At 46.8% G+C, this 27426-nt stretch overlaps 1 protein-coding gene across 1 annotated transcript in view; it reads left to right on the top strand.

Moving 5' to 3' along the window:
• The first annotated feature begins 6832 nt into the window (after positions 1-6832).
• Positions 6833-27426, top strand: part of ZBTB40 (zinc finger and BTB domain containing 40) — a 172292-nt gene continuing 151698 nt past the window's right edge. The window contains exons 1-2 of the mRNA XM_075329390.1: positions 6833-6923; positions 24696-25726. Coding sequence (XP_075185505.1) covers positions 24751-25726 — 976 coding nt within the window. The 5' untranslated portion in view covers positions 6833-6923; positions 24696-24750. The remainder of the gene's footprint in view (positions 6924-24695; positions 25727-27426) is intronic.

Raw genomic sequence — 27426 nt, forward strand, 5'->3', positions numbered from 1 at the left:
CGGTAACAACAAAAACCCAACTAATCCCAGTTTTCCCACACAATCCCCCGTACAATGGTACATAGCTAGAGTGGGACCAATGGATGGCCACCTGGAGGTGGAGCCACTTCAATCCACTAGTTGACTAGGTGGGAGGGGCAGACTGCAGAGAGTAGTCAGTAAGTGTCTGACAGGCGAGGAGCGAAGGTGGAAGTGAAGTGACACCCTAAATCAGGTTGACGGTGACCTGGTACCTAGGAGAGGTAGTTGCCAGTGGAGTGTGGTGGAGTACTCCCGGAACTATGCACCGACGGGGTACAGGACCCTAGAACAGGAAAGAGCTTTAAGTCGACCTGTTAACACCTGCACAGCAAGGGGACCATCAAGGACCTTGCTGACTCTAAAGAATCCGAAGACTCATTAGCAAAGGGAGAACCGGGGACTGGACCAGAGACTCCATCCCCACAGGGTTCACGCTACCGTCAGGCGGACAGAAGTGGACAAACCACAGACCGGGGACCCCAGTGTTCCATACCACGGGCACCCACTTACCGGAGACAGGTGCAGGGGAAGAAGGCACCAGAGAACCAGACTGGCACTGGGACGAAGAGGACCTGGAGATGAAACCAGCCGGCCTCGGGCAACCAGTTAACATCCCAAGAAAGTGAGTAAACCAGTTACACTGAATACCTGTCTGGACTCCTTCTTCCGACGCCCACTGCACCATACACCCGCTGGGGCAATACCCTACTTGCGGAGGGTCTACCATACTTGCTGCAATACCATCAGCCCCAGTAGAGACATTCTGCAGCGGTGGCTCCCTACACTTAGCCGCAACACCGCAAGTGGCGTCACTAATAACTTTATTCACAAATCCCCTGTAAATATCCCCCATCTTAGGTGATGCACCACCTGGAAACAGTAGGAATAGTAAAAAATAAATACAAAGAAAAAAAGATGCAGCAGCCTTGATACAGGTCGTGTCTGCCTCCTACTGTCATGAGTGTGTCATGGTCTGATGTGATCTTGGGGGGATCTGGGATCAGAAGGTCACAGCATATAGTTGATCGCAGATCCTCTTAGTGCCCGCTCATTGTTTACCCTGAGTTGAAGTGTATTTAAGTCCATTCGGTGGTTGTTTAAGGTTCCAATTTATTCTGCTCTGATCTAACAGGTAGTTTTAATGTCAGTTGCAGCCACTCCCTTGTGCTGTAAGTATACACCAATCACTCCTTCCTATGCCGACTATAGCTCATACCTATGCTGTCCACTTTGAAGGAGCCAGTCTCTGGAGAAGCTAAAAAGCTTAGATGTTCTTAAAAATGCAGCTGAGAAGTTCTTGTTGAAGAAACCTATGAGTGCTTTTTGTTGGGTCTCTCCAACACCTGCTTGTCACGCTGGCTTTCACATTCAGGGGGAGTTCAGCGAGGGCCTAGGCAATTGACTGCACATGTGGGGAAGAACCCGATTAGGGACATTAGGGAGTCAGAAATCGGCCTGGGCTGAGTGTTATGAGGTGACCACGCTCTCCACTCTCTAGCACCAGGGCCTTCCATTGTTATCTCGCTCCTGGTCTGACACCTACAGACACTAGGCTAGAAATGAGCTGTCTCATGTCCGAGAAGACCATGCAGCCCACCAGGCGGAGCCAATATTTTTTTCACTAAGTGTGGAGCCTCCTAGTGGCAGGGTGACTGCCCACCGTCATGTGTCCCCCAATGATATTAAAGGGGTTATCCAGTATTTTTTATTATTATAGGCCTAAAATCTAATAGGCAGGTAATTCCCAACTCCCTACCTGTTGTACCCGACGCTGCAGTAATGTAACAGGTAGTTTCAATCTCAGCTGCAGCTACTGTGGCTTCCCTGAGGCTTCCGTCGCCACAGAGACATTGCACCCCAGTCAGAGGTGTGATGTCCCATCCTGGGTAAGGAAAAGGGTACATGCCAGTTCACAGGTAAAACTGCACTACACCCATTGCTAGGCACACACTGGGACCAGGGACAGTGGCAGTAACCCTCCCATGCTGCATGCTGGGAGGGGTCGTAAGACCCATCCCTGCTCCCATAGGGTGGTAGCTTAGCAACCGGGGGGTGGGAAGAGCCAGCCGAGTGTAGAGCAGAGAGGAAGGTCAGAGTTTCAGTTTACCTCAGAGAGTGAGAGAGTGAGGAGCCAGCATGTAGCTGTGAAAGAGAAAGGAGCTCTGTGAGTTCAGAGTGTCCGCAACAGAGAAAGAAAGCAACAGAGAAGGAGAGAAACAGAGAGTAGACAAAGAGCTCTAGTCAGGCAGGAGCTAAAGAAAGAAGAAAGTGACGCTTCCTGGTGAAGACCCTGGGACTCGGAGGGTCCAGGTGACACCAAGCAGGGAACGAAGGGATTCCAGGGCCACAGGTAGCTTCAGAGCTGGTGGCCAGTGAAGTCAGCTGAGAAAGGACACAATTAGAGGGGTGCACTGGCATCAACCCGCAGATCTACCCGGGATCGGCGGAGGTCCCTGACGGTGGTCCCAGCAGTCCAAAGGCTCCTGCAGGCCTTGATAAGAACTGTGAGTAAAGACCTTGAAACTGCACCCCTGGTGTTGCCTCAGTTATTCCTCTGCATAGACACGAATAAGCACCAACAGTGTCCCCGTGGTACCGCTCCACCTGTGGGGAGCAGTACCACCATTGCTGCCATATCATCACCCCGGAGGCCTCACACAGCAGCGGCGGCTTAATAGCCGCATACCACAGGTGGCGTCACGAACACAAACCCCAAGTCATCAGCCATATTTAACTGACACCCACCAGGGCCACGGAGTCGGGCCACCACCACTGATTACTAGTCCGGCCCGGCACCGGGTGTCCCATAGCCCTGGGGTGGGCGAGTCAATTTTGGCATCACGAACAGGATCTCATTGCCGGCGCCCACCGGGTACTGTGCGCCTTTAAAAAGACTGTGTGTTTTACTGTGGAAACCACTGCCATTAGCGCTGCTGAGAGCGGGAAGAAGGGGGGCGTGTCAGAAGAAAGGGCGCGAAGAGAAGCCCCGCCCCCTTGGTCTTGGCAAAAGAACGCGAAGCAGTGCCCGCTATGCAGAGCAAAGGAGAGAAAAATGGCGCGCTAAGAATGCTGCTGTATGGAGGAAGAAAGAAGATGGCTCCTGCAAGCGGAGGCCAGGAGGAGCTCACCTGGATCAGGCCTGTGACCGCCGCTGAGCTGGAGGCTGAAGTCGGGGGAACGGCTGACAGGATGAATGAGCAGAGCGGATGGGAGACAGCCGTGTGGGGGAAGGAGATGGTGCTGGCCATGAGGAAGCTGCAGGTGTCTGTGCAGCAAGGCCTGTGTGGAGGTGCCGCCCACGACCATCCGGAGCCCACACCAGCGATGGTGATCCTGCTGCAGAGCATCTCCGGCCTAACCCTGGGTGAGTCCTATACTGCCCCTGCCCGATCGGGTGTGCTGACCCCGCCGGCGTTACTACCAGAGGCCACTGCGATGCCCGCCGCAATCCCCGCTGCGATCCCGAGTGCGATCCCGAATGCGATCCCTGCTGTGATCCCGACTGGGGTCTCTGCTGCGATGCCCATTGAGGTCCATGCTGCGACCCTGACTGAAGTCCCTGCTGAGACGTCCGGCGCAAAAACACCCTATCCGGCCAGATCAGACCAGGCCGCAACGCCGTCTATCCCAGCAACTGTTGTGGCTAAAGAGCAGACCCCTGAACATCCAGAGGAGGACGCAGCTCCGATACCATCACCCCGCAGCAGCCCCACTCCTACCCAGGCTGCAGCGCCCCGTAGTAGGCCAGCGACCAGCACTCAGGAGACGCAGACGATGATCTCCTCGGCCTACCCGCTGCCTGGAGCAATGCCGGAGTGGGACCCCCGCATCTATCCTCACAAGTAATGAAGAAGGAAAGAAGATGCTGAACTGTATATAACCCCTGAAGTTAAACGTCCGAGTTGAAAGTTTTAAAGGACCTGCTCCAGAAATAATGCTTCCTGCTTTTGTTGAACGTCCCTAAGTTCTCCAGGAGACGCCACCCAGCACAAGAGGTGGAAGGAGGAGGACCTTGTCTGACTTGTTGACCGTCGCTGGGTCAGAGTCCCAGTGGGCGCCATCAAGGGTCGGAGCCCCTGGTGGAGGATGACAAGGAGTTAATGGAGTCAGGACAGTACATAGCCCCTGAATGTCTGCCCATTGTTCTTTTCGAAGATGACACCCTAGTCCTGAATCCTTGTCCCCTGTTCTTTTTGAAGATGACCCCCCCCTGTTTATGTGTTACCGGGCCACTGGACTGGAATGTGGTCCCCGGTGAATGTGTTATTTATGTGCCTCCCATAAAGGGATGTAATGTCCTAAAGTTTTAATGTTTTATGCATAACAAAATTTTGCAGTTTCTTCCATTGTTTTTGTTGTTTCAGCCCGAGGACGTGCTGGGATTCGCTGTGGGGGAGTGTGGCGCCCCTGAGGCTTCCGTCGCCACAGAGACATTGCACCCCAGTCAGAGGTGTGATGTCCCATCCTGGGTAAGGAAAGGGGTACATGCCAGTTCACAGGTAAAACTGCACTACACCCATTGCTAGGCACACACTGGGACCAGGGACAGTGGCAGTAACCCTCCCATGCTGCATGCTGGGAGGGGTCGTAAGACCCATCCCTGCTCCCATAGGGTGGTAGCTTAGCAACCGGGTGGTGGGAAAAGCCAGCCGAGTGTAGAGCAGAGAGGAAGGTCAGAGTTTCAGTTTACCTCAGAGAGTGAGAGAGTGAGGAGCCAGCATGTAGCTGTGAAAGAGAAAGGAGCTCTGTGAGTTCAGAGTGTCCGCAACAGAGAAAGAAAGCAACAGAGAAGGAGAGAAACAGAGAGTAGAAGAAGAGCTCTAGTCAGGCAGGAGCTAAAGAAAGAAGAAAGTGACGCTTCCTGGTGAAGACCCTGGGACTCGGAGGGTCCAGGTGACACCAAGCAGGGAACGAAGGGATTCCAGGGCCACAGATAGCTTCAGAGCTGGTGGCCAGTGAAGTCAGCTGAGAAAGGACACAATTAGAGGGGTGCACTGGCATCAACCCCCAGATCTACCCGGGATCGGCGGAGGTCCCTGACGGTGGTCCCAGCAGTCCAAAGGCTCCTGCAGGCCTTGACAAGAACTGTGAGTAAAGACCTTGAAACTGCACCCCTGGTGTTGCCTCAGTTATTTCTCTGCATAGACACGAATAAGCACCAACAGTGTCCCCGGGGCACCGCTCCACCTGTGGGGAGCAGTACCACCATTGCTGCCATATCATCACCCCGGAGGCCTCACACAGCAGCGGCGGCTTAATAGCCGCATACCACAGGTGGCGTCACGAACACAAACCCCAAGTCATCAGCCATATTTAACTGACACCCACCAGGGCCACGGAGTCGGGCCCCGCCACCACTGATTACCCCCGGACTAGTCCGGCCCGGCACCGGGTGTCCCATAGCCCTGGGGTGGGCGAGTCACTACTCCCTTCTGCTATATCCAATCCTAACTCCTCCCTATGCCGGCTATAGCTCATACCTATGCTGTCCACTTTGAAGGAGCTTGTCTCTGGAGAAGCTTAGGTTTTCGTTTCCAGTGCAGCTGAGTAGTTCCTGCTGTAGAAGTTGTGGAGTGCTTTTTTGAGCCTTCCTCCACCTGTTTGTCTTACATCCTTGTGTTGTTTTATTGTAATGGCAAGAATAATGTCTCGCTGTCCTTCACTTTTCAGGGTGAGTTCAGGGCCAGCAAAGGCCTAGGCATGTGATGGCGCATGCGGGGAAGGACCCGTCTAGAGACATTAGCATGTGCAGGGATCAGCCTCAAGTAAATGTTAGGAGGTGACCCCTCTCCCTAGTGACAGGGCCTTTCATTGTCAACTCGCTCCCGAAATCACACCTACAGACACTAGACTAGAAATGAGCTGTCCCATGTCAGAGAAGACCATGCAGCCCACCAGGCGGAGACAATACTTTTTCACAGAGTGTGGAGCCTCCGAGTGGAAGGGCATCCGCCCACCGTCCTGTGTACCCCAATGATATTACAGTGGTTATCCAGGACTTTTTTTTTTAAATTAGGGACCTAAAAACTAACATTTAGGTAATCCTTAACTTCCTGAACACAGAAGAACAGCGGCACACTTCAATCATGAAAGATTCTACTTTTATTATACCAGGTATATAAAAACTGCAGCCACAGTGTCTTTGGAAACAGGGGGAGAGGGTACAGACAGGAGCACTGAGCCGGACGACGGCCGTTTCGCACCGATCAGCGCCTCTACGGGTCATGGATGGCCCTGATGGTGTTTCAGCAGCTCCGCGACACCTGAGGCGCTCTTCTTCTTCCATGCTGCTGTCGATGGGACGTCACTGCCGATGACTGACAGCCGGCTCCTCGCAGTTAGACAGCAGAGACCGGCTGTCAGTCATCATGATATCAGCGGAAGAGGAAACACTGATGTTACTTCACTTTGGTTCCCAAAAAGAAAAAGATTAAATCAAAATGATAAAAAGTGGAGAAAAACAAGACACAGTGACATATAAAGGCCAAGGACCCAAGGACACAGGTGTATTTACTATTCTGACAATTATTCATCTATAAGTCTATCTAATATCTTTCTATTTATCTTTATATATCTATATCTAGTTCTCTGATACCCATATGAGTTGTATCTAATATCACAGGACTTGCTGGGACTTTTAGTTCATCGCTTCCAATACAATACAGTGTTTTTTTTGTATATATATATCACATTTTTTCTTTTTACTTTTTTTTTCAACCAACTTTATTGTCCCAGCTGCGAGCAAACACTGAATGTTGTGTATCACGGACATGCGCCGTACGTAGTGACGTCATGCGTACGCTTTGACGGGGTCGAAGGGAAAGGAAGGACTCTCGGGCCTAACGCTCAACATGAAGGAGATGTCAAAATAGGAGGATTCTAACAGGAGGGAGCGGCAGCGGGTGAGTGTCCGGCGGAGGCCGCCATAGGCGCTGTGAGTGTCGGTGGTGAGCGGGTATCGGTCACCATGGGCGGTGGTCGCCAAGCGGCTCCAGTACGATGTGCTGCTGTCGCCCGTTGTGACCAATCAGATCGCTGCTTTCATGTTTCTAAGGCAGGTTTGAAAATGAAAGAAGAGCTGTGATTGGTGGTTGTGTTTCTGATGCTCCAGGACCAGTCAGTCATCCCTGCTGCATCTATTGTTCCCTGGTATCTGCCCTTTCAGAAATGCCGTTTATATTACTCATCAGTAGAGTCCTGAGAATCCCCTGACCGCACTGTTTATCCGGTAGTTTTAGAAGATGTCATATTAGGGACCCTTTAACCCCTTACTCCCCGTCCTGTTTTGAGTTGCTGACATATGGCTGTATATGGCGCAGAGTCCACAGGTTCTGCCAGCCAGAGTGTGCAGCCTGAACAAGCACTGATGATATATTACACCACACATTAGTGTAGCCATTCTATGTTGCTGTCTGCTTATGATTGGTCAGTGGCATGCAGAAGTCCACACCCCCAGTGAAAACTATTACACCCTGTGCACACAGTGCGTGTTTATTGCGTTTTTTAGGTGCAGCTATGTCACAAAACGGTATGCAAATCCTTAGGCTACATGCGCACGCTGCAGTTTTTTCTCCACACAAACTGCAACCAAAACTGCACCTTGCCAGAGAGAGCCTGGAAATGTCCCAAAAAACGCTTGTAATGCAGGTGCGCTTTTGTCATTGCGTTTTTTAAAAGGAGAAACAAAATGATTGGAAAGGATAATGGATAGATAGCTGGAATAGATGATAGAAAAAATAGAATAGATAGATAAGAACATATAGATTAGATAATAAGAACAGAATACATAGAAATAATAGAATAGCTTGATAGAGGGATAGCCAGCTTGGTTAGCTTTTTTAATTTTTTTGGGGGTAAAAAAAAATAACATGGGGTCCCCCCCATTTTTCATATCCAGCACAGGAACAGCAGCAGCTGCAGGCTGCAACCCTCAGCTCTCTGATGTACCTTGGCTGGTTATGAAAAATAGAGGGGATCCCACACTTTTTTTTTTAATTATTTGATTTATTAAAAAAAATTAAATGACGTGGGATCCCCTCATTTTTCTAATGCCGACCAAGGTGCAGCAGACAACTGAGGGCTGATATTATTAGGGTGGGAAGGGCCATCGTTATTTGGCATATTCCAACCTAGCAATAGCAGCCCACAGCCACCCCAGAAGTGGCACATCCATAAGATGCGCCAATTCTGGTGCTGGAACCAGGTCTTCCCGTTGCCCTGGTGCAGTAGCAATCGGGGTAATAAGGAGTTAATGGCAGCAGCCCATAGCTGCCACTAAGGCCTAGGTTAGTGATGTCATGCGTCTGAGACACCCCACATCACTAATCTGTAGGTGAAAGTAAATCAGCCAAAAAAATCCTTTATTTGAAATAAAATAAAAAGCCCTCTCTTTCACCACCCAAAACACCCCTCCAGGTCTGAAGTAATCCACACGAGGTCCCACGACGCTTCCAGCTCTGCTACATCCCTGTCCTGTCACAGCCAGCGGTCATACAGCATGGCTGCCAGCTGTGAGTGTGGACAGAGCCGCAGCAACCAGAATGAACTGGGGGTGAACCCCTGACGTCACAGCTACGGGTCCCACAGTACAGCGGGTGTCGCAGCAATGACGTCATGGCCGGGTTCACTGCGGTTCAGGGCGCTACTCAAGTGAGCCACGCGATCTGCGATGCCTTCACTCACGTGAGTCCTCCAGCTGCGGCTCACTTCAGTCGCGGCCAGATGTGCGCTCACGAGTGGAGGACTCGAGCTGTCACAGCTAACACCTGAGTCACGGCACCGCCGATGGCACGGCTCACTTCAGTCACTCGGGTGGTTTGCTGTAACAGCTGGAGTCCTCCACCGCCGATAGAGCGACTCTCTGCAGTGCGGTACAATTTAGACACGCCCACCGGCGGATGTGATTGGTTGCAGTTAGACAGCTGTCACTCAGCATGGGGGCTCGTCTGACTGCAACCAATCACAAATGGGGGAGGAGTCAATAAGTATGAGGCTGATGAGAGGCGGAGGAGCAGGGTGACAGCCGGTGATCGGTGAGTATGTAGTGATTTTGGAGAACGAGAGAGAGCGCAAGAGAAACGGACACTGACACGGGCACCGACACTCACGGGCACAGGCACCACACTGATACTAACACAGCACTGACACAGGCACCGACACACGGAGACCGGCATATCAAAATCACTCCAGCATTGATTTTGGCCTTCTGGAACTAAGTTGGTGAGCTGCGTTTTTGTTGACAAAACCGCAGGTAAAATGCACGCCAAATGCACTGATTTGATAGCACGCATTTTTCCTTGCGTTTTTGATGCTCTCATTGATTTCAATGGGTGACAAATATTGACAAAAACGCAGGAAGAATGAACAGGCTGCAGTTTTTTTTTTGTCATAAACATTTGACAAATAAAACGCTGACAAACTGCAATGTGCGCAGCAAATCTGACTTCTCATAGACTTTGCCGGGAAGTCAAATATCAGAAACTTCTGACAACAAAACTGCAGCCAAAAACGCGGCAAAAAAAGTCCTTGACAATTCTGAAGGTTTGTGCAGATGTTGCTTTTTTTTCCCTTGCAGTTTTGGTGCAGAACTAAATCTGCAGCGTCAATTCTTTCAGCATTTTTGCAGCGTTGCCATCCAAAAATCCATAGAAACCGCCCGTAAAAAAAGTGTAAAAAGAGCACCATGAAATGCTTAAAGAGATGCAAAAATTTCTGCAACCAAATGCTCAGCATGGGCACGTAGCTTTAAAGGGAATCTGTCACCAGATTTTTGCTCCCCTATCTGAGCGCAACTTAATGTAGAGACAGGGTCATTCCACATCAAGTGGACCAGTTTTAAAAATCGTCCCCACTCGACGTTCTCCGATTTTGCTGAAACTTTATAAGGATGTACATGTATGTTTGAAAAGAGGTTCTGTAAATTTTTAGGGCCAGATCTCTAATATATTGGGCACTGTTGACCTTTCACTGGAGGCCCCCCCAAGCCTGCGGCTTCAGCTAAGAGGATTTTGCAAACTTTGGCACATAGCCATTAGAGTTCTATACTGGCTATGATGCTGAAATTTGGCATACTAGCTCAACTTTTACTGCTAAACACGATACAATTATTACCGGCTATGACAAAACAATATTTCGGCCGCAATTTTGTGTCAAAGTAGCTTGCAAAACACCTCGCATAAAATGTATGCCAAACTTTGCCCATATATAACTCAAGACCAAAATCCAATAGTAACTGGTGCTTTACCCTGTACAACAAACATCTACATGACTTTGCATTGCTGCAATATCACGGTCAAAGCATATGTATTTGTGGAAATATTCACACCAACATATGATGACAAACTTAAAAAAACTGAATTTTACCTATTTTTAGGTCAAATTTTTCAAAAAGGGTACCCCTAAAATATATTAAATCTGATATCATTAGAAAGAGAACATTTTTCTCTACAAGGATCATTGTTTTTTTTTTCTGGAGTCTCTCAGTTTAAGAAAAGAAAAATGCCACTGAACATGGTGTTATTTATTAATACGCAATGAATGGTAACTGCACTATGCAAACCCTTGCGTTGGTCCATGGTGGTTATGCCACAACCAATTCCCTAAGAATTGGTATTATAATCCTATTAAGAATTGTAATAATGCTGTCTTTCGAGAATTGGCAGCCCCATCGCCTAGTAGCCATGGCCGATAGCCGTGCAAGGCAAGTCGCGGGTGGTCTCTTTATCGCAGGTTCCAAAGCCTGAGGGTGGGTGTCTTTGCCTAGGATCCCAAGCCTAATATTGGGTATCTTTTGTTGGTTCCCAAGCCATAATGTTCAGTCTAAAGGTCCAGTCACACTAAGCAACTTACCAGCGATCCCAACAACGATAGGGATCGCTGGTAAGTTGCTAGGAGGTTGCTGGTGAGATGTCACACTGCGACGCTCCAGCGATCCCACCAGCAACCTGACCTGGCAGGGATCGCTGGAGCGTGGCTACACAAGTTGCTGGTGAGCTCACCAGCAACCAGTGACAAGCCCCCAGCGCCGTGTGGAAGATGCTGCGCTTGGTAACTAAGGTAAATATCGGGTAACCAACCCGATATTTACCTTGGTTACCAGTGCACGCAGCTACACGTGCAGAGAGCAGCGCACACTGAGCGCTGGCTCCCTGCTCTCCTAGTTACAGCACACATCGGGTTAATTACCCGATGTGTGCTGCAGCTAAATGTGCACAGAGCAGGGAGCAGTGCACACTGCTTAGCGCTGGCTCCCTGCTCTCCTAGCTACAGCACACATCGGGTTAATTAACCCGATGTGTCCTGCAGCTACATGTGCACAGAGCAGGAGCCGGCACTGACAGTGAGAGCGGCGGAGGCTGGTAACAAAGGTAAATATCGGGTAACCAAGGACAGGGCTTCTTGGTTACCCGATGTTTACTGTGGTTACCAGCCTCCGCAGAAGCCGGCTCCTGCTGCCTGCACATTTAGTTGTTGCTCTGTCGCTGTCACACACAGCGATCTGTGCTTCACAGCGGGACAGCAACAACTAAAAAATGGCCCAGGACATTCAGCAACAACCAACGACCTCACAGCAGGGGCCAGGTTGTTGCTGGATGTCACACACAGCAACATCGCTAGCAACATCGCTGCTACGTCACAAAAGTTGTTCGTTAGCAGCGATGTTGCTAGCGATGTTGCTTAGTGTGACGGGGCCTTAAGTAAGTGGTCTGGAATTGTTGCTGAATTTGCAACATAATGGGTTCAGAGAAGCTGTATTGTCGGCCCATTGCTGTTGCAGCTGGTGCTGGAATTATTGCAATGATCGACTGCTCGGGAATCCAGCATGTATCATTTCTCACAGGCCAGTGAAAGAAGCTAGCTGCTCCATGAGGATGCATAAAATGTATTAATGCATCATGGTCGTCGACTGAAATTTCAGAAATATTTCCAATCCACCAGTTCCTATCGTAAATGCAGGCAATGTATTGCCCTGGCTGGAGGTTTGCAATTGGCACAAAAGGCATTTCTGATCTGACAGATCCATCTACATGGGCAATGAAAGATGAAGGGTCATTTCACACCCTTGAAATGCGAATCTTTTTGTCATCAATTGGCACAAACTGGTGATTTTTCTCTTGTTCCAGCAATTGTATGTCCATCTTTGAACCTTTCCTCTTGAACTACCCGTATTTTGTCAATTTTTTCTTTTGGAACAAAAAAACAACTTGATTCCATGCAGTTGCTCGTTGCAAAAGTTGATTAAATCCACCGGGGTCAGTATTTGGTTTTCAGTTGGGCGTTAAAGACTGGCACGAGCTGCCAACCTCTTTGCTGTCCCTCCTATCCCATCACCGGGCGACTTTCCATGACTGGTACCAAAAAAATTCCATTCAGCGCTGATATTGAAATCAGCATTGTGGTGGCACAAGTGGAGAAAATGTTTGTACTGGGCTGCAGATCCATCACTGAAGCAACAATTCCAGACCACTTAGGCTATGTGCCCACGGGGACATTGTCCTGCGCATATATCCGCAAGACATTCCGCAGGATCTCCCAGAAATCCGCAACAGCACTTTCTCTGTTTCAATGCTGCTGATATACAGCGGAATGTCCTGCGGATATGGTGCGGACATTCTGCATTGAGGATACAGTACCATGGCTTCGGCACTGCATCCTCAATGCAGAACAAGTGCTGCAGTGATCGGGGTGCTCATACTTACCACCATCACGCAGCACCTCGCTTTTCGGCGGCCGGGTCACTGTCAGCGTCTGGTGCACTGTGCTGGAGGTGGGCGGGCCTGAACTAGCTCCGGCTGTCACATGACCGGAGCTCGTGCAGGCCCCGCCCACCTCTTCCTTCCTGTACCTGGCTGGATCCACCGCGCTGCTGTACACCGGACGGAGAAAGTGACATCGTTGTATTCTATCAAGGCAGGTAAGTATATGGGACCCTGCGGAGAAATCCGCAACAATAATTGACATGCTGCAGATTTTTCCGCACGAAAATCCGCACGATTTCCGCTGCGGAAAAATCCGCAGCATGGGCACAGCATTTCCCAAATGCCATAGAAATGGCTGGGGAGTAGCTGTGCTGCAGATTTTTGGAAAATCCGCGGCTTTTCCTGGAGAAATCCGCGGCAAAATCCGCGCATTTTCCGCAGCGTGGGCACATAGCCTTAGACTGAACATTATGGCTTGGGAACCAACAAAAGATACCCAATATTAGGCTTGGGATCCTAGGCAAAGACACCCACCCTCAGGCTTCAGAACCTGCGATAAAGGGACCGCCCGCAGCTGGCCTTGCACGGCTATCGGCCATGGCTCCTAGGCGATGGGGCTGCCAATTCTCGAAAGACAGCATTATTACAATTCTTAATAGGATTATAAGACCAATTTTTAGGGAATTGGTTGTGGTATAACCACCATGGACCAACGCAAGGGTTTGAATAGTGCAGTTAGCATTCATTGCGTATTAATAAATAACACCATGTTCAGTGGCATTTTTCTTTTCTTAAACTGAGAGACTCAAAAAAAACCCCAATGATCCTTGTAGAGAAAAATGTGCTCTTTCTAATGATATCAGAATTAATATAGTTTAGGGGTACCCTTTTTGAGAAATTTGACCTAAAAATAGGTAAAATTCGTTTTTTTTAAAGTTTGTCATCATATGTGGGTGTGAATATTTCCACAAATAAACAAACATTGCTAAAACAGAAATGTCATGGTTAGGGAAAATCATTACCTATAAAGCTATTGTTCTCCCAAAAATTTTGTATCTTTTCCGATGCATTCCAATCCTCATGACAAAGCAAGAAATTTCAAAACTGCATACCCAACTATCTAGACATGTATGGAGAAACAACAGGCCAAGGTTATCTAAGGTTTAAACATAAGAAAAGAGGAGGAATTGGTTTGCCAAACATTTCCGCCTATTATTTAGCAAATTTATTAAAACAGTCACAGAAATGTCTTTTGGATGATTCGGAATCTAGTTGGGTACGAATAGAAAAAAGTGTAAATAAAAACAGATCTATGAGAGCCACAATCTTAGCTCACCTTATAAATTCAAAACCTCCCTTACCTACATTTATAACAGTAAAAGCTACAATCTCTGCATGGAAACAACTCAATAGGATTTTATGTAAAAATAAAAGTGAACTTGTAGACATCAGGACAATCTCAATTGAAGTATTTGAAGTATTGGTCCCTAGGCTAGATTTAACAACATGGAGGAAGTATAATATAAACAGTTTTCATGATATTTCATGTAATAACAGCTTATTACCTTTCCAGACAATTCGTCATAAATTTAATCTCCCTTTAACCCCTTCACCCCCGGCCACTAAAACACCCTAATGACCGGGCCATTTTTTGCAATTCTGACCAGTGTCACTTTGACAGGTTATAACTCTGGAACGCTTCAACGGATCCTGGTGATTCTGAGACTGTTTTTTTTTTCGTGACATATTGTACTTCATGTCAGTGGTAAATTTAGGCCGATACTTTTTGCGTTTATTTGTGAAAATTTAGGAAATTGTGCGAAAATTTTGAAAATTTCACAATTTTCAAACTTTGAAAATGTATGCCCATAAATCTGAGAGATATGTCACACAAAATAGTTACTAAATAACATTTCCCACTTGTCTACTTTCCATCAGCGCAATTTTCGAAAGAAATTTTTTTTTCGTTAGGAAGTTAGAAGGGGTCAAAGGTCATCAACAATTTCTAATTTTTCCAACAAAATTTAGAAAATATTTTTTTTAGGGACCACATCACATTTGAAGTGACTTTGAGAGGCCGAGGTGACAGAAAATGCCCAAAAGTGACCCCATTCTAAAAACTGCACCCCTCACACTGCTCAAAACCACATCCAAGAAGTTTATTAACCCTTTAGGTGCTTCACAGCAACCAAAGCAATGTGGAAGGAAAAAATGAAAATTTTACTTTTTAACACAAAAATGTTACTTTAGCCATAACATTTTCATTTTCACAAGGGAGAAAAGAGAAAGTGCACCCTACAATTTATTGTGCATTTTCTCCTGAGTACGCTGATACCCCATATGGGGGAAAAATCAATTGTTTGGGTGCACGGCAGAGGTCGAAAGGGAAGGAGCGCCATTTGAATTTTTGAACGCAAAATTAGCTGCACTCATTAGCGGACGCCATGTCGGGTTTGAAGACTCCCTGAGGTGCCTAAACAATGGAGCTCCCCCACAAGTGACCCCATTTTGGAAACTAGAGCCCTCAAATAATTTTTCTAGATGTTTGGTGAGCACTTTGAACACCTGGGGGCTTCACAGAAGTTTATAAAGTTGAGCTGTGAAAAGAATTTTTTTTTTTTTTTACCACAAAACTGCTGCTTCAACTAAGTAGCTTTTTTTTCCACAAGGGTATCAGGAAAAAATACACCATGAAATTTATAGTGCATTTTTTCCTGAGTACGACGATACCTCATATGTGGTGGAAAGTAATTGTTTGGGCGCATGGCGGGGCTCAGAAGAGAAGGAGCACCATTTGACAGCAAAGTTTGTTTGAATCATTAGCGGATACCATGTCACGTTTGGAGACCCCCTGAGGTGCCTAAACAGTGGCGCTCCCCCACAAGTGACCCCATTTTGGAAACTAGACCCCTCAAGGAATTTATCTAGATGTTTAGTGAGCTCCAAGGGGCTCCACAGAAGTTGATAATGTTGAGCCATGAATACAATTTTCTTTTGTTTTACCACAGAACTGTTACTTGAACCAGGTAGCTTTTTTTTTCACAAGGGTATCAGGAAAAAATGCACCATAAAATGTATTGTGCAATTTCTCTTGAGTACGCAGATACCTAACATGTGGTGGAAAGTAATTGTTGGGCGCATGGCGTGGCTCAGAAGAGAAGGAGCGCCATTTGACAACAAAATTGGTTGGAATCCTTAGCGTTTTTAGACCCCCCCCTATGGTGCCTAAACAGTGGAGCTCCCCCACAAATTACCCCATTTTGGAACTAGACCCCTCAAGGAATTTATCTAGATATTTAGTGATCCCCTTGTACCCCCAGGGGCTCCACTGAAAGTTGATAACGTTGAACCGTGAAAATTATTTATTTTTTTTAAAAAAATTTTTTTTAAATATTTGCAGCAACAAGGTAGCTTTTATATTTTTTTTTTCTTTTTACAATGGTATCAGGAAAAAATGCACCATAAAACGTATTGTGCAATTTTTCCCGAGTACGCAGATACCTCATATGTGGTGGAAATCAATTGTTTGGGCTCATGGCGGGGCTCAGAAGACAAGGAACGCCATTTGACTTTTCAAACGCACAGATGCAGTGCACTGATCGGCCGCTGCAGGAGGCACGGTCGGATGAGATACAAAAAGCGCTGGGATACGGTAAAAAAACAAAAGTCACGCCAAAAATTGAGCAGGGATGCTGATCCGCGCTCAGCGGGACACACGGACAGATGCGATACTTTTTTTTCCGTATCCCCAACGCTTTTTGTATTGCATCAGTCCGTGCGTCCCGCCGAGCGCTGATCAGGGATGCACATAACGGATCGGCATCCCTGCTCAATTTTTGGCGTGACTTTTTTTTTCCGTATCCCCGATGCTTTTTGTCACGCCAAAAATTGAGCAGGGATGCCGATCCGTTATGTGCATCCCTGATCAGCGCTCGGCGGGACGCACGGACAGATGCGATACAAAAAGCGTCGGGAATACGGGGAAAAAAAAGTCCCGCCGAAAACTGACCACGGATGCAGATACGTTATCTGCATCCCTGATCAGCGCTCGGCGGGACGCACGGACGCATGAGGTGTAAAAATGTACAGGGGATAGAGGAAAAAAAAAAGAAAAAAAAGTTATACTCACAGTACCCAGAGGATTAGCAGGAGGAACAGCTTTACAGGAGCAGCAGGCAGGAAGTTGGACAGCTCAGCAGAAGACCCAGGAAGAAGGACCCAGCGATGGAGGCAGATGTGATCGGGCCAGTGAAGACCTCGGAGGACCCGGTGAAGACAGGTAAGGCTGCTTTCACACATCCGGCTTGAGCTGTGCGGCTCAATCCGGCTGTGCAAGCTATGCAACGGATGCGGTGAAAACACCGCATCCTTTGCATAAGTTTTTCCCATGCGGCCCGTCCGGTTTTTGCCGCTTGCGGCATGCTACTGAGCATGCGCAGTGGCAAAAACCGCATGCGGCGGCCGGATGCGGTTTTTGCCGCATCGCTCCGCATCCGGCCGCCATAGGCATGCATTGAAAAATACGCCGCAGCGGCCGAATGCGGCGCGATGCGGTTTTTTTTGCCGCACGAAAAAACGTGCTAGGCAACGTTCCATCCGGCCGCCGCATCGGCTAAATCTGCCGCATGCGGCAAAAACCGGATGGAACGCAAGGCCTTGCAGCACAATGCGGCACTAATTAAAGTCTATGCAGGAAAAACGCAACCGGCAGCAAAAAAAAACGGTTGCGATTTTCCTGCAAAGTGCCGGAGTGTGCCGCATTGCAAAAACCGTAGGTGTGAAAGTAGCCTAAGAGGACGTCTGGGGGACAGCAGAGGGGGAGGGGGAGAGCAGAGTAGGAGAGCAGAGTAGGAGGGAGATACCGGAGGAGCTGCAGAATAGAGATCACGGGGGAGGCCGGCAGATCGGGATGTCGGGGGGGGGGGGGGGGCAGATCGGGATGTCGGGGGGGGGGGCAGGTCGGGGTGGGGGGCAGATCAGGATGTCGGGGGAAGATCGCAGGGGGGCACGGGCAGGGGCCATTACGGGAGCGCGCAGGAGCAATCACAGGAGCGCGCAGGGGCTGCAAGGTGAGCACAATACTCACCGCTCCTGCTCCTTGTCCACGTGACGGCAGCGCCAGCAGCAGCGGTGGCGTGGTACCACTAGTACCAGCCAGTGCTGCACGCTGCAGACATGTTGGGGGAGGGTCCCCAGACCAGGACAGGCCTGGGGAGGGCGGCCACCAGCAAATCAGACCGCCCCACTGCACACTGATTGGAGCGATTGCGCGTCATAGCACGATCGCTCCAATCAGTGCTGCAGGGGCTGGGGGCGACATGTTTGAGGTCCACCTATGATCTGCTGTACCTGCTACGGCATCTCATAGCCGGATCTCACAGTATCGCACTATTTCCGGCATTATTTTTACCGACATCAGTGCGAAAGATGTGGTTGGCGGTTCAGATTTGAACAGCCAATCACATCGATCGTCGATGGGGGGTGGCAATGCCACCCCCCCTGGGGTGAAGCAAAGGTCCCCTGCTGTAAGAAACAGCAGGGGACATCATTTGAAAGCCGTTGCTATGGCCACGGCAATCAAATGAACTTTAGGCCATAAAATTACGTCCCTGGTCGTTAAGTCACGTTAAAATAGGACGTAATTTTACTGCCCGCGGTCGTGAAGGGGTTAAATGAACTGGCAAATTGGACACTCCTTAACCAGTACTTAAATAAAAACAAAAAGTTAACCTTTTCACTACCAGTAGATTTGTTAGATATTTTATTTAACCCACAAAATAAGTTATATTGGAAAACTAGCAACATGTATGCCATTATTAATGAAGACCTCCAATGTGATAAAAGATCAAATATTCTGAACTGGGAGAAAGATCTTGGTCAGACGTTTCAATTGGAACAGTGGCAAAAATCATTGAATTTAACGTTATCCAACACTTCCTGCGCCACGTTGCAAGAAACTTACTTTAAGGTGCTTTCACGCTGGTATTTTACTCCTCAAAAGCTACACCAAATGTCCGTATCTAACTCTCCTTTGTGCTGGAGAGAGTGTGGAGAAAATGGGTCAATTTTACATATTTTTTTGGAGTGGTCAAGCTTTAACCCCTTCAGCACTTTCCGTTTTTGCGTTTTTGTTTTTTGCTCCCCTTCTTCCGAGAGGCGTAACTTTTTTATTTTTCCGTCAATCTTGCCATACGAGGGCTTGTTTTTTGCGGGACGAGTTGTACTTTTAAATGAAACCATAAGTATTACCATATAGTGTACTGGAAAGCAGCAAAAAAATTCCAAGTGTGGAAAAATTGCAAAAAAAGTGTGATCGTACAATAGTTTTTGGGATATTTTATTCACTGTGTTCACTATATGGTAAAACTGATATATCTATGTGATGCCTCAGGTCGGTGCGAGTTTGTAGACACCAAACATGTATACTTGTATCTAAGGGGTTAAAAAAAATTCACAAGCTTGTCCAAAAAAAGTGGCGCACGTTTTGCGCCATTTTCCAAAACCCGTAGCGTTCTCATTTTTCGGGATCTGAGGCTCAGTGATGGCTTATTTTTTGCGTCTCGACCTGACGTTTTTAACGGTACCATTTTTGCTCAGATGCTACGTTTTGATCGCCTGTTATTGCATTTTGCGCAAAATTTGCGGCGACCAAAAAACGTAATTTTGGCGTTTGGAATTTTTTTGCCGCTACGCCGTTTACTGATCAAATTCATTGATTTTATATTTTGATAGATCGGGCATTTCTGAACGTGGCGATACCAAATGTGTGTATTTTTTTTATTTTTTTAACCCTTTAATTTTCAATGGGGTGAAAGGGGGGTGATTTGAACTTTTAGGTTTTTTTATTTTTTTTTTAATATTTTAAAACTTTTTTTTTTACTTTTTTTTTTTTTTTATTTTACTAGTCCCCCTAGGGGGCTATTGCGATCAGCAATCCGAACGCTCTGCACTATCTGCAGATCTCAGCTACAGAGCTGAGAACTGCAGGTTTGCTGCTTCGCTTTCAATGCCGGCTATATTCCGACATTGAGAGGAAGTGAGTCATGTTAGCTACAGGCGTCATCACATGACCCTGTGCTACCATGGCAACCACCGAAAAGTCACGTGATCATGTCACGTGACTTCCGGTGGGGGCGGGGTAAGTGACTGTCATGGCGGCGCCCATATACATATTGCTGCCAGATTTTGGCAGCGAAATGTAAGGGGTTAATGGCCGCGGGTGGAAGCGATTCCACCCGCGGCTAGCAGGCACACATGTCAGCTGATGATAACAGCTGATATGTGCGCGGATCGCCGCCGCCTGCCAGCGGCAGGGGGGCGGGGCTTACCGGCACACGATCCATGACGTACCCAGTACGTCATGGGTCGTTAAGGGGTTAATTGGTATAGAAGAGTTTAAAGACCCATGCAGACACATAATTTGCCATATTCTACTTGTGGTAAAACATCTTATTGCTTCAAAATGGAGACAGGTAGAGGCACCTTCCATAATAGAGATTATTGAACGGATATCATCACATAATTCATATGAATATAGTTTTGCATTGAAAGAAAATAACTTTTTGAGATACAAATTGAGATGGTCCTTTATGGGTGAAAACATTTATGCCTCGTCTGCATATAACTTAGCCTCCTGACATGTAATGATTATTATTTCTCATGTATATTATTGTTTTTGTTGTTCCAAGTACATTGGTGACAAAACGTTTGATGGTAATACTTTTGAAGCATTGGCCATAAAGGCGACGCTTAACTGTTGGTTTTGCCTTTTTTTCCTTTGTCTTTTCCTTTTTCCCTTCCCTAATTCCTCCCTTATTCCTTCTATTTCTGGTATTAAAATTTGTAAAATGTTAATAAAAAGATGCAAACCAAAAAAAAAAAAAAAAAATATTTCCACAAATACATATGCTTTGACCGTGATATTGCAGCAATGCAAAGTCATGTAGATGTTTGTTGTACAGGGTAAAGCACCAGTTACTATTGGTTTTTGGTCTTGAGTTATATATGGGCAAAGTTACGCATAAATTTAATGCGACGCGTTTTACAAGTTACTTTGACACAAAATTGCGGCCGAAATATTGTTTTGTCATAGCCGGTAATAATTGTATCGTGTTTAGCAGCAAAAGTTGAGCTAGTATGCCAAATTTCAGCATCATAGCCAGTACAGAACTCTAATGGCTATGTGCCAAAGTTTGCAAAATCCTCTTAGCTGAAGCCGCAGGCTTGGGGGGGGCCTCCAGTGAAAGGTCAACAGTGCCCAATGTATTTGAGATCTGGCCCTAAAAATGTACAGAACCTCTTTTCAAACATATATGTACATCCTTATAAATTTTCAGCAAAATCGGAGAAGGTCGAGTGGGGACCACTGGTCCACTTGACATGGAATGACCCGACAGAGACCCTGATTCCAGCGATGTGTCACTTACTGAGCTGTTTGCTGTCATTTTGATAAAATCAATGTTTTCTCTGCTGCAGATCTAGCAGGTATACAGAACTCATGAATATGCTGGACTACCTGCAGCCGCTAAGTAGTCCTGTAATGATAATCGCCTGCTGATTAAACAGTGATTCTATCAAAACTACATCAAGCAGCCCAGTAAGTGACGCATTGCTGGAATTAGGGTCTCTGTCTCTACATTATGTTGCTCTCACATTAGGTGGCAAAAACCTGGTGACAGATTCCCTTTAAGAAGAAAGGAAATATGCACTAACAGCACCGCCAACTCCGTATAATGGTAACTCCGGTCATATGATATAAGCAATCATTCAATGGCTTTTATATCATGTGATCGAACTCATATTGCTCTGTATTTGACTCTAGCCTTACTATTATTCTTTGGTTGCTAGGGAGTATTGTCGTCCCCCCTTCCCCACTTATTTATGCCATAAGGGGTTATGTGATTGCCTGTTTTATTTGCACCTGGATTGTAATTTTCTGAATAAAGTGTTTTTTGTATTTTTTTTCAACATGCAGGCTGTATCTTTCTCCATTGCACGGAGTTGCTGGTGCTATTAGTGCACATTTCCTCCCTTCTTACTTGTAATGTTTAGTGCACAGAGCTCTGCTATATCTAGGTGGTTCTGATCCCTTTATCTTCCCAGTGAAAACTATAATGGCACCCTTCACTCAACCTATGTTAACGTATTAGAGGCCAAATATTTGATTACTAAAGCAAAATGATTCTTCTCTGCAGCCACATTGCCATGGTGTGTCCAGCTCCGCAAGAAAAATTTGGTGAAAGGTCCTGTCCTTGATAATAGGTGGTGAATTTATCTAATGGGAAAACCTTTTGTCCTCATGACGCCCAGCTTCATAGAAGAACGTCATATTATTGAAATAGTAAAAGCTATCAAACAATTGTCTGTTCCTATGGGCTCCATGGCTGGACACCCCAAATTTGGCCCCTGTATCATTGACGTGGACTAGAGCCTTGCTAGCAGGGTTGTTTTAGCTTGCCCATATGGAAAGAGATGTGTTTAAATATAAAGTCGGATTTCATACGTTCCAGTCAAACAATCTATGTGCTGCTGCTGGGTGCTGATCTATGCATAAACCGTATTTTCGCTTTATAAGACGCACCCCCAAATTTGGTGAAGGAAAAGAGATTTTTTTTTTTTTTAAAATAAATGGGGTCCGTCTTATGCCAGTGTTAGTCTAACAAATCATATAGGGTACATGTCCCTCATAGCCCCCCCCATCCTAAAATTAGCCCCCCTAATCTGGATATGGCCCCCTTATATTGAATATAGCCCCCCTGTGGCTTGCGGCTGGCACCCGTATATTCGGATTATAAGACACACACCCTACTTTCCCCCAAAATTTGGGGGAACAAAAGTGCGTCTTATAAAGCGTAAAATACGGTACATGTTAATCTACCGTATGTTGAGTCAGGTACGGCACTTTATTTGGATGGGGGGGGTGGGTGGGATGGGGACTGTTTTGCATGCTTTCAGGTATGTGTATTTTAGTTGTATAAAAAAAAAAAAATGTTTAATAAAAAAATATGATTAAAAAAAAAAAGTCCAAAAATAAAGTGGAAAAAAAGTTTTGAAAAATTCCAATTGAACTCTATTAACTGAAAAATAAGGAGCGCTGATAGTGTAATACCAACAGATCAGTGAGGTAGATCAGGAAAAATACACTCACCTGAAAAGGTTGTGATAGTCACAACCACTGATAGAGCATAGGATGATGGCGTCTGCTGCAGCCCCACGTGGATGTGCATACAAATCAGAGTGAAGAGGGGGTTAATGCCGCGCATCAGCCAAAATGAAGATGTAGCACATTGATGTTATAAACGTATTCTTTTATTCCATCAGTCTACGCGTTTCGAGGATATACCTCTTCTTCAGGACCAGTGCATCAACATAGTATCAACTATGATACTATGATATTACTATGTTGATGCACTGGTCCTGAAGAAGAGGTATATCCTCGAAACGCGTAGACTGATGGAATAAAAGAATACGTTTATAACATCAACGTGCTACATCTTTATTTTGGCTGATGCGCGGCATTAACCCCCTCTTCACTCTCAATTGAACTCTATTATCACCTTTCAGAAACACAGTAAAAACATTATATTAGTACATATATTAAAAAAAAAAAAAAAGAAGCATGTTCTGGATCTACAGTCGCGCTGTCGTGACATATCACGTGTGTCCGGGTCATTTTTAACCACGCCAATAAAAACTGTAAAAAGAATAAACTAATGGCAGAATTGTTTTAGAATTTCGCCGCACATTGTCTTTTGTTTTGTTTGTTTATTCTTTTTACATTTTTTTCACCAGATTATATTTTAAATGATCGTTTATCTTTCAAAATTACAACTTACTTTATAAAAAAACAAGCCCTCATACTACTGGTGGACACAGAAGAGGGCCCCTGTGAAGGATGTGTATAAGGGGCCCTTGCAATCAAAGAGCTCATCATAATGCACAATGCCACCTGCTTTGGAGGCGATCGTTCCCCCCCCCCCCCCCTTTCCTCTCCGGACCTCTTGGTCCCTTGTGTGGCTGCACAGGTTGCTCCAATGGTATGTCCACCCCTGCCTCATTCATCTACTATGTCGACTGAGAAGAGAAGGCGCAAAAAGGAAAATTGACTGCATTGGGAAAGGGTTAAATATGTATGTTAGAAGGGAGTGTGAGCTGCAGACCGCCTATGGTCCATGTGATGTGATGGGGGTTTCTTAACATGATCCCTTTAAAGGGAGCCTGTCGGGTCCAATATGCATCCAGGACCACGAGCAGTTCTGGATGTATATTGCTAATCCCTGCCTAACTGTCCCTGTATACACTAGCAGAGATAAAGAGATCTATACAAAAAGTATTTTTTGGGCGTTAATACACCCCTGTGAGTGTGCTAACATGCTAATGAATACGCAGTATCAGAAGATGATGTCACTCACCTCTCCGCTGGCCGACGCAGGATTTCGGCTCAGTGCGCATGACCCCGGACTTCTGGTCATGTGCACTGCTTCAGTTTGAAGCCAGGACGCGTACACCCGGCTTCATAGTGCGCATGACCGGAACTCCAGGGTCATGCACACAGAGCCGAAATCCAGTGTTGGGCGGCGATGGCAGCTGAGAGGTGAGTGATCATCCTCTCGCATTTATTAGTACAATAGCACGCCCACAGGGGCGTACTAACATGCTAATGGGGCCAACTTGCAAGGGAAGCAACGCCCAGTGGACTAGTCCCCGCGCTCATTAGCATAAGATAAAAGATCTTTATATATACTTTTCCTAAAGTTCTTTTTATGCTAGTGTATACAGGGACGGTTAGGCAGGGATTAGCAATATACACCTAGAACTGCTCGTGGTCCTGGGTGCATATTGCACCTGACAGGTTCCCTTTAAGTAGGATAATTTAATATTTCTTATACAATGTGATAGTAATAAAATGCCAGTCGTCTGCTGCTTGGGTAGTACAGAAATCTGACCTGCTTTTTCCTTTTTCCCCTGTTTTCCTAGGTTCTTCTGAGCGGACTATCCCATAATCCCTTGGTGCAGGGTATCCTTTCACACGATGGAGTTGCCTAATTACAGCAGACAGCTCTTACAGCAGGTCTACACCTTGTGCAAAGAGCAGCAGTTTTGTGATTGCACCATCTTTGTCGGCTCCTTACATTTCCGCGCTCACAAACTCGTCCTTTCCGCTGCGAGTTTACTCTTTAAATCCCTCCTGGAAACTACCGAAACAATCTCAATAGATGCCTCTGTCGTCACCCCCGACGAGTTCTCCCTGCTCCTGGAGATGATGTACTCAGGGAAGTTACCGCCAGGGAAGCACAACTTGACCAAAATTATCTCGGTGGCCGACAGCCTTCAGATGTTTGATGTGGCGGTGAGCTGTAAGAACCTCCTGACCGAGCTGATGAACCACTCCACCCAGAGCCAGAAGAAAGAAGTCCCCGTCCAGCCATTAACCGTGCTCAAGGCCGATCTCAAACCTGTTGTCCCCAGGAGTAATGTAGCGAGTGAAACATTGGCTATTGAAAAGACGTTGTCTCCCATGAGTGCGGCAAGCTCCTCCGTCCTCTCCGCTCATGAGCAGCAACAAATGAGCAAATTGCCAAGTCCGACTTTACTTACCAAGAAGTTGGACGCCAACAGCAATCTTCAGCCTTCATGCATGACCATACCTGATGGGTCTACAGACCACGTAATGCATGATCATACGGTGCCTGAACAGGAGGAGCATTGGACGGACTCTACCAATACAGAAAGAACTCTATCCCCGTCACAGATAGATCCTGCATCGGCGCTTGGCAAATCCGATAACATTTCAAGTCCTGAAAAACCTGCAATGAGTCCACATGTCCCTCCTGTAGATGAGATCTGTCAAAAGCAATCGTCAGAGGAAGAAGCTGATGAAGTAGGGGATGCTGAGTTTATGGCAGCAGGTCCCGAAGCCGCGTCCTGCACCTCAGCCCAAGATAGTGACGCAGCCGCAGAGGAGACTGCGGAGCCCGCGGCCAAGAGAAGAAGACTTGATGATCCCGGTAATCTTGTGCCCTCTTTACTCATTTAGGGGTGTATTCACATGTGGTATCATCTAAATCCATAACTTTTTATAGGAGAATGTTTGTTTATATCTGCGATAGTTGGTTTTAGCTATCCTTTTAAAGGAATCTGTCATCAGGTTTTTACTGTCTAAGAGCAGAACAATGTCGAGACAGAGACTCTGATTCCAGTGATGGGTCACTTATTGGACTGCTTACCGTAGTATTGATAAAATCCCAGTTTTATCAGTAGGAAATTATCACTGAGGACTAGTAAACCTGCTGTCATCTAGTCCTCCGACTGTTTAATCATTGATTGGCAACTTTCTGCCTATGAACCGTGTGCATAGAAAGCTGCCAATCAGTGGTGTGCTATATAGAGATCAGCAGTGCTATATAGAGATCAGCATTCAGAGACTTGCTAGATCCGTAGCAGGTAAACAGTGGTTTTATCAAAACTGCAGCCAGCAACTCAGTAAGGCTACTTTCACACATCCGGTTTTTGCTCTGCGGCACAATACGGCGCTCTGCAGAAAAACCACAACCGTTTTTTTTGCCGCCGGTTGCGTTTTTTTTTTTTTTTGCATAGACCTACATTAGTGCCGTATTGTGCCGCAAGGGCTTGCGTTCGGTCCGGTTTTTGCTGCATGCGGCAGATTTAGCCGATGCGGCGGCCGGATGGAACGTTCCCTGGCACGTTTTTTGCTCCGGCAAAAAAAACCGCATCGCGCCGCATCCGGCCGCTGCGGCGCATTTTTTCAATGCATGCCTATGGACGCCGGATGCGGCGCGATGCGGAAAAATACGCATCCGGCCGCCGCATGCGCTTTCTTCCACTGTGCATGCTCAGTAGTGTGCCACAACCGGAAAAAAACGGACGGGCCGCATGTAAAAACTTATGCAAAGGATGCGGTGTTTTCGCCGCATCCGTTGCATAGGTTTCACAGCTGGTTTGAGCCGCACTGCTTATACCGGATGTGTGAAAGCAGCCTAAGTGACACATTGCTGGAATTAGAGCTTCTGCCCCTTTATTATTTTGACTCTCAGATGAGGTATCAAAATCTTGGTGACTGATTCCCTTTAAAGGCTCACTAACATTTGCCTGCAACTCGGACAGGTGTTATCTGATGTTTTCAGACAGCACTCGCTCCACTGTTATACTATGGGGCAGTGCCGAGCAGCGGTTTTTTTATGCTGATTTGGCATGAGAATAAAATTGCTGCATGCTATGATTGTAAGGGCTCATGCGCACGTAACTGCTGATTATTCTGCAGCAATTTGACAGCACATGTGCGCTTCAAATCGCTGCAGAATGAATGCAGTATTTTTGTAAAAAAAAAAAGCCGATTTCATGCGCTATGGCTGCTGCCCCCATCATAGACAGTGGGAGCTGCATCCAGAACGCACAAATAATTGACATGCTGCTTTTATGAACGCACGGATTTGTGTCCAAATTTTAGCACCCAAATTGCTGCGTTCATAAAAGCAACGTGCGCACATATCATGCACAATCTACATACATTGTGCAGGGGATGCAGGACGCATGCATTTACGCTGTAGTGCAATACGCAGCGTAAATGCATGTAAGTACTCAGCGTGCACAGGAGCCCTAAGTGTGTCTTGGATCACTTGCACCTGTACATGTCTATGGGTGCGTGTGAAACATCAAGACTGCACTAATGGCATCCGAGTGCAGTCTG

Source organism: Anomaloglossus baeobatrachus, chromosome 11, assembly GCF_048569485.1.
Source record: "Anomaloglossus baeobatrachus isolate aAnoBae1 chromosome 11, aAnoBae1.hap1, whole genome shotgun sequence".
NCBI lineage: Eukaryota > Metazoa > Chordata > Amphibia > Anura > Aromobatidae > Anomaloglossus > Anomaloglossus baeobatrachus.